General features: G+C 49.3%; 1 protein-coding gene across 5 annotated transcripts in view; it reads right to left on the bottom strand.

The window, feature by feature from the left end:
- Positions 1-1,305: 1,305 nt before the first annotated feature.
- The window catches only part of LOC119461663 (fatty-acid amide hydrolase 2-A), a 117,365-nt gene continuing 111,185 nt past the window's right edge, over positions 1,306-7,485 (bottom strand). For all 5 annotated transcript variants that reach the window (XM_049671851.1, XM_049671850.1, XM_037723035.2 and 2 more), the window contains exons 6-7: positions 4,428-4,526; positions 1,306-1,958 (exon numbers count right to left, since the gene is read on the bottom strand). In XM_049671851.1, the coding sequence (XP_049527808.1) occupies positions 1,320-1,958; positions 4,428-4,526 (738 nt within the window). In that variant the 3' untranslated portion in view covers positions 1,306-1,319. The remainder of the gene's footprint in view (positions 1,959-4,427; positions 4,527-7,485) is intronic.

Raw genomic sequence — 7,485 nt, 5'->3', positions numbered from 1 at the left:
CGTTGATGCGCTGGAGAAAATGGTCGAGGTTAACAAGAAGCGAGAACCTGCTTCTCACGCTGAGACTAATAAGGCCATTTCCAAACTTTCATGTGAAATTTAAGCACTAACGGGAAAATGAGACGGCGCCGAGAACCGTCTCCATCGATGCAACCTTGTGGTTTGCTTTTTTTTTTTTTTTTTGATGGGGAGGGGGGTGTAGAAGAAGCGAAAGGTGAAACGTGGTCTCAGTCCGAATCGCACATAGCAAATTCTTCCTGCATGGAAAAACTTGATGTTCCGCTCGATACCAACGCTACTGAAAGAGCGCATGGGCTTGGCCGCTGCTGCAGCGGTAAAAATCGTCCCATAATTGTTAAGCTGGCGCATTTTAAAGATCAATCGAAAATCCTTGTTGCAGGATCAAAACTTAAGAGTTCCTCGTTTTCAATACGGGAAGACTACTTTGCACGTGTGCGGCAGGTGAGAAGCAAACTTTACTTGTATGTTCAACAGTAAAAACTTCCCTTCAAAATCCGGTTTGATAGGCTCCTTATCGATAATAAGCAGTTTATTTGCAATGCCGATACTGACTCAGTCACTGAATTGTGGCTCATGGACTGTGTTTGTACGGTATGACATTCAAGTATGAAATGCACCATTGGCGAGCTTATATGAAGGTTCGAGCTACGGCAATAAATAGTGTTGGAAGTCAGCGCAGTGTGTGTCGTCTCTCTTAGTCCTCATCCTTCGCGCTGTACGTGGTTTGAATTATGAAAAAGCAATTAGCCCAAAGCTCCACCCTTATTACATGATATGATCAAATCAAGAAATTCGCAGGCGCATGGATCGATTAGCTGGTGCAGGGCAGAGGGCAATTGGAGATCACTGGGAGCAACTTTCGCCCTGCAGTGGACACAGCCATTATCATTGTGATGCTGATGATGATGTGGATGATCTGGATGATGACTTGGCTGATGCTAAACTCTTCACAAAGAGGACTCAATCCTACAGACATTTACACAAAGACCGTTGGGTGTTTCAAAAAGGCTCTATGCCAGCGGCGGTCGCCCCCGTCTCTTTTACGAAGATTCATTGCAGCAGCCCACCGACGAACCCTAGATTAAACGCGTCTTGTGCCTGATATTTAGGTGCACCTTAAAGAACTCCAGGTGGTGAAAATTAATCCTGATTCCATACGAAAACTTCTGCGAAAACATACGAAAACTTCGGCACAGGCGAAGGAACTGAGAATGGAAATAGCTGACTCGGCGAGAGGCTTGTGTTAAGGCCCGGAAAACTGAGAACCAAATTATATTCCTGTATTATTATACTTTTATTCACACATGACGAACATGACCATTTGCTCGGGCTCCCGTCGCGGCGGCTGCAGGGTCCCTCCAGCCTCCAAACGCCTTCTCGATCTCGAGCGCCAGCGCGAGTGTCAGCCGGTCGTTGTCACTGGCCGCCACCAGCTGCACACCGACGGGCAGACGGGATCGGGCGCCCAGGCCCACGGGACACGCCGTAGCTGGAAGACCCAAGACGTTAAACACACCCGCGTACGCGAAGTTGAAAGCCCTCAGCGTGGGCACGCCGTGATACGGCGCGGGTTCCGGGTGCGTCGGAAGCAGCAGGACGCCGTCGTTTCCCAGCAGAGACTCCAGGTCAACTCGTAGCTGCTGGACCCTAGCGCAGAGGGAGCGCGCCGTCGCCGAGTCCTTCTTGGCGACCGGGCCGATGCCTTCGGCGAGCGCGAGCGTGATGGCGTTAATGGTGTGCTCTGACTGGCCGACCAACCAGCGCAGTAACTCCAGGCCCGGCGACATGGGGCTGCCGCTCTCGCGCAGTACCTGCCGAAAGGTGGGCGCGTCGCCAGAAGCCATCATGGCGGCCCACATCTCGAAAGCGAGCCGCAGTGAGGGAAGCCGCACGGGAGACACCCGTAGGCCCACGCTGTCCCGCAGGTGAGATGCCACCTGCGAACGCGCGAGAAATGAAAACTGTGCTCGGTGCTGGTGTCACAATTAGGAACGCATTGAGCGCCGGCTATCGGTCAGACCTTGTTTAGAGTAGCTCCCTTTTAGGGGCGAAGCTCCTTAGCGTGTGGGTCTGTCCCTCCTCTGTAGTAGTAGTAGTAGTAAGTAGTAGGTAGCCACGTCTACTTTTATGAGAAAAAAAAATTCCGAAAGTGGTGTCCGCAGCGGAATCGAGCCAGGGACCCCTCGCTTCTGAACGCGTGGCGCTAACCACTACGCCACGAAGCGCACATGGACAGACGCACCACGATGGCAATAAATACCCAACATTAACGAAAGACTGCGCGTTTCTAACCCGTTTGTGCTAGCGCGTTACGGCCTGTGTAAGAAGCTGGTGTAAGACGCTGTGGCCTCTCCGCCTTACCCCCGTATTCATAAACGCTGATGGCGTCGGCAAACGCGGTGCACGTTCCGGCATGTGTAAACGGCTGCGTAAGACGCTGTGGCCTCTTCCCCTTAGAGTACTTGCACGTTTCTAACGCGTTTGTACTAGCGTCCCCTTAAGCGGGAGATGGTGCAATTATAATGAAGGGCGCTGTTATAAAATAGGAATGACGTCACATATGGCGCGTGTCATTGGTGGAAGTCAATCGTTGGATTTAGTGCGGCGAGACTGGGCGAATTACACGGAAGATTCACGGTTTACCGATGATTCGCTCCGGAGCTTCGCCCACTCATCATCCTTCACCCCGTGGATATGCGGTGTTTTTTTTTTCAGGGCACTCTACTAGGAGATGTTCTAACACTCGGTCATTGTAATAGTAGAACCCGGTTATCGAACTCGAAGGGTATCGCGAAATAGTCCGATATATCGGTAATTCGATATATAAGATAATAAATAAATAATAATAATTTCAATGGGATTTTACAGTTGTTCGATATACACAATAATTCATTATCTGTGGGTTCCAAATATCCGGGTTCGACGGTACATCGATTCCTCTCGCTTCACTCGCCTTTGTGATCGTCTAACGGATATATCGCGGTGAAAACGGAGGCGGAGCGTCCTGGAACTGACGCAGCACGAGACGGAAAGGAATTGGAATACGGTCATCACACAGAGCTGCGTTTCCTTCTGTGGATTCATCGCACAGTGAGATCTGTACAGAACTTCGCTACATATCCACCGCACACTTCTTCGCTACTGACAACGCGTGATTTACTCGTATTTGTTCGCCCAGTCTCACGAGAAGCAGGTGACAAGTCCAGTCGATGTCCTTCTATAGGCCCTAATACGATCTACCTGAGATCTTGTTAAAGGTGGCTGATCATGTAAGGAAGACATATCGCATCACGTTGTAAAAAAGGAAATGCCTTCCGTTCCACTGCAGTATACTGTTCAGAGAAATGTACTTATAAAGCACGAATGGCGCATCAAGTACACTTGCAGCACGCTGCTGGGCTTCGGGACTAAACTTGAGGGCCCGTATTCGCAAAAATGTCTTGCGCGAAAATTTCATCCACTCCTGATGCTGGGGACATATTCTTAGGAAGGAGGGCAGCCAATGGCAAAGAGCATTTACGAACGAAACACTTAGTGAATTCGGCGCTAGATGCTTTCCTGGGCCAGAGTTTTGAGTCACTGACTCACTGATATCGAGGAACAATGTGACTTTGTTCCTCGATATCAAGAGCCTTGGATCACCGAAGACGCGACCCTGCATATCCTGAAGGCATATACAATGCCACAATGCGGGACATGTGCGTGTATATTTTGACAAAGCGTAGTCGCATAAACCCTTATACATAGGCACTCTGCGTATACTACTGTGCGCGTGAATGTTCAGTCATTTTCTCTTATTCTTGCTTTCTGTCAATCCCTCAATCCCTCATACCCCTCTTCCCCGTGCAGAGTATCCAACTGGACGTCTGCCTGGTTAACCTCTCAGTCATTTCTTATTTCTCCCTTTCTCTCTGTACGTGTGTCATATAAACCAGAACCTAAGGCGTGAGACGACACTCCAGTGAAAAAATACAGCAGGGCCTCACTTCAGTGCAGCCCTGTATTCAGCATTGGCATACCGGCTCTGTGTGTGCACGCTAAAGGACCTCAGTCGGCCAAAGGTAGTCCGTTGCCCCACAACGTTAAACAAAACCTATCAAAAACTGCACGAATCATTACATACCACTAAGTTATTGTTCTGGTCAGCTTCCTACGCTCCCAGCGCTTGCGGTGTTTGTTAAGGTACACTAAGCCACAAACTCGGAAATGAGGAACAGTATTTAGCAACAGCACCTACAGGTTGTACAGACTGCAGTATATCCTACTATGAATCATTAATCTTCAGCGAGCGACTTTCTCAGTTCCTTTTCCAGTACTGGCAACATCGGAATGGAATGCCAGTGGGATCGTATTTTCTCACTCTTATACCTTAAGGCATGCACGAGTAGAAACGGAGGAATACTCACGTCTGTCACTGCCGCCTTTACGTCTGGGTGTACAGCAGACAACGTGAAGCACCTGTCGATTTCTGTCAGGTAGTGAACGCGAATACCCCGGATGTTAACCTGCGCGCGCGGAAGAACGAGACAGGTCAGCGGTGCACTTATGAGAATTTTTTTTTATTTGTTAATACTGCAATCCCAGGAAGGGATTTTCGCAGGGTAGGCGTACAGATACAAGCACGGATCAAATATTTACAAACAAAGCCAGAAACAACAAAAGCCGCAAATGATTAGTAAATAAACAAAATGGATCAGCATTGAAGACAAAAAAAAAAGTTCAATGATGGCAGTGCAACATAGGAGTACAGCAAGGTTCATGGCATATCTTAATCATTCAGGAACACATAAATATTGAGTGAATATATTAAGAGGCATAATGGAAGGGGCATAAAGTTGGTAACAATAAGAAATTAGCAACTATATGGGCAGCAGGGAATGAATACATCAGAAAATAAATGTTAATGGACACTGAGGCTGCTGGTGAATGACGTCAGAGATTTCTGTAGTACTTGATCGTTAGTAAGCCGATTCCATTCCATAACTGTTCTTGGAAAAAATTAATATTTAAAGCAGTTATTACGCTGACGAAAAGGGGTGATTGAATTGCACTTCAATGTAATAGCATTTCGAACGAAGGTAGTGCTTTTTTAACGCTTAACTAAACATCGTGCATATCACACTGAGAAAAGCAACAGAGTAACGATATATTCTGAGAGCAAAAAATATTGTGACGGGGCGTCAAATAAATGAAAAGCGAAGCACGATTTATAAACCGACTATTTACATACAGGGATGGACACGATGGCTATAACACGCGCAACGTCCCGTTGATCATCGCCTTCTTCGTTAGTCCGAGGAGGTGGCTCGTATAACATCAGACCTCCCGGACGGGTGGAGCGCCTCGACGCCGCAGACTAATTACACAAGGAGAAGGTGGCGGAAAATTGCAGTTTCAAGCGGTATACGTGCATGACGTCACGAGATGACAGGGTAGATGGTAAATAACTGTCCAGTGGCACGATCTCATAGTTAACGTCAATAAGTTGCCGTAAAACCTTATAAGGTCCGGTGTAACGCGACAAACGCTTTTCGGAAATACCTGCACGACAATATGGAGTACAGAGAATTGCAAGAGGTTCCGGAGAAAAGTAGAGGTGTCGGTGGCTTCCGTCTTAGCTGTGCCTTTGAAATAATTGCGAGTCGAGAGTCACTCATGAGCGATCTGACGGGCGAGATGGGCTCGAGCGGTCGCATCTCGGGCATACTTTGTGCTATGATGCACGACAGCAGGTAGTAGCGTGTCGAAAGGCCATGCCGGGTGGAGGCCAAACGGTAGGTATAACGGCGAAAAACCGGCAGTGTTGTGACGTGATGAGTTGTACTGGAACTTGACGCATAGCAAAGCTCTGTCCCCGTCACGATTATCGTCAGAAACATACATCGCCAACATATCGGTTAAAGTGTGGTTCGGTCTCTCGGAGATCCCGTTGGTCTGCGGATGGTATGTAATAGTGAGCTTGTGCTCCACAAGCAGGACCGAAGAAGCTCATGAATGACTTTGGACAGGAAATAGTAGCCTCGGTCAGTGAGCAATTGCCTTGGGGCACCATGATGAAGGATAACATCCTGAAGTAGGAAGTCGGCGACGTCATTGGCACAACTAGTCGGCAAAGCTCGCGTGATGGCATACCGCACAGCGCAGTCGGTCGCTACTGCGACCTACCTTTTCCCTAAGATAGACGTGCGGAATGGGCCGACGAGATCAATACCGATGCAGTAGAATGGTACCGTGGGTATGTAAATAGGCTGCAGAAGGCCTGCAAGCAACGCCGAGGGCCGTTTACGTCGCTGACCTAAGGTCACACGCAGCAACGTAGCGTCGAACAGGCTCGGTACAGACCATGCCAGAAAAACCGGCGCCGCACGCGGTCGTGTGCGTGGGATACTCTAAGATGGACAGCGGTTGGGGCATCAGGGAGTTCTTTGATAACAGTAGCACGAAGTTGCTTGGAAAGGACACGGAGAAGCTCCGGGCGTCGGGCAAGTTAGTACGATGGTAACGAATATCGTCGTGAAGCTCGAACAGCCGGAGCGATGAGTTGGGTTGACGAGAATGGAGGCGGCAGATTATAGATTGTAACATGTCGTCGCTTTTCTGTTCAACGCGGATGATGGCCAAATCTGAAACAAGCCGTGACGAAGTCACCGGTATCACTCTCGGTGGTGTCGGGATGGTCTACAGGGTAGCGTGATAAAGAGTCAGCATATTGGTGCACCTGGCCAGACTTGTAGAGAACATCAAAGGTGTACTCCTGGAGCCGTAGCATCCATCGGCCAAGCCTTCCCGTAGGATCTTTCAGTGACGAGAGCCGGCAAAGAGCGTGGTGCTCCGTGATGACAGAAACGTGCGGCCGTATAAGTACGGAGTGGAACTTTTGCCACAACCCAGACTAAAGCGAGGCATTCGCACTCAGTTATCGAAAAATTCCGCTCCGACGACGAGAGAAGGCGGCTGGCGTAGGCAATGGCACGTTCCTGGTCGTGCTGGCGCTGGGCGAGGACTGCACCGTGGCCACTACCGGTTCGAAATTCTGTAGGGGCCGACAGGTCAAAACACGCCAAAATGGGCGGTGAGGTGAGTAAAACGACCAGGGTGGTGAATGCGGTAGCTAGCTCATGATCCTTCTTGAGTAGATCCATGAAAGCGGCCGAGCAATGTCGACAAAGCGGCGGTATAGTAAGAAAATCAGCCGACAAAGCTCCGGACATCCCTGACTGAACGGGGAACAGGAAAGCCTTCGACGGCACGCACCTTGTCGGGGTCATGTTGGACACCGCTAGCACTAACAAAGTGACCGGGAACGATCATGTTACGTCACACGAAACGACACCTAGAGGAGTTCAATTGCAGTCCAGCGCGGCGAAACAGAGAATGGCTGAATGGCAAGTCATGTGGTTCTCAAAAGTAGGCGAAAAGACACTCACGTCACCCCCCCTAATCACAATCACCATTTTCCGGTTC

The sequence above is a fragment of the Dermacentor silvarum genome, chromosome 8 (assembly GCF_013339745.2).
Source record: "Dermacentor silvarum isolate Dsil-2018 chromosome 8, BIME_Dsil_1.4, whole genome shotgun sequence".
In the NCBI taxonomy this organism is placed as follows: Eukaryota; Metazoa; Arthropoda; class Arachnida; order Ixodida; family Ixodidae; genus Dermacentor; species Dermacentor silvarum.
Note: the sequence above shows the minus strand (reverse complement) of the source record. Positions and strands in the feature narration are given on the sequence as shown.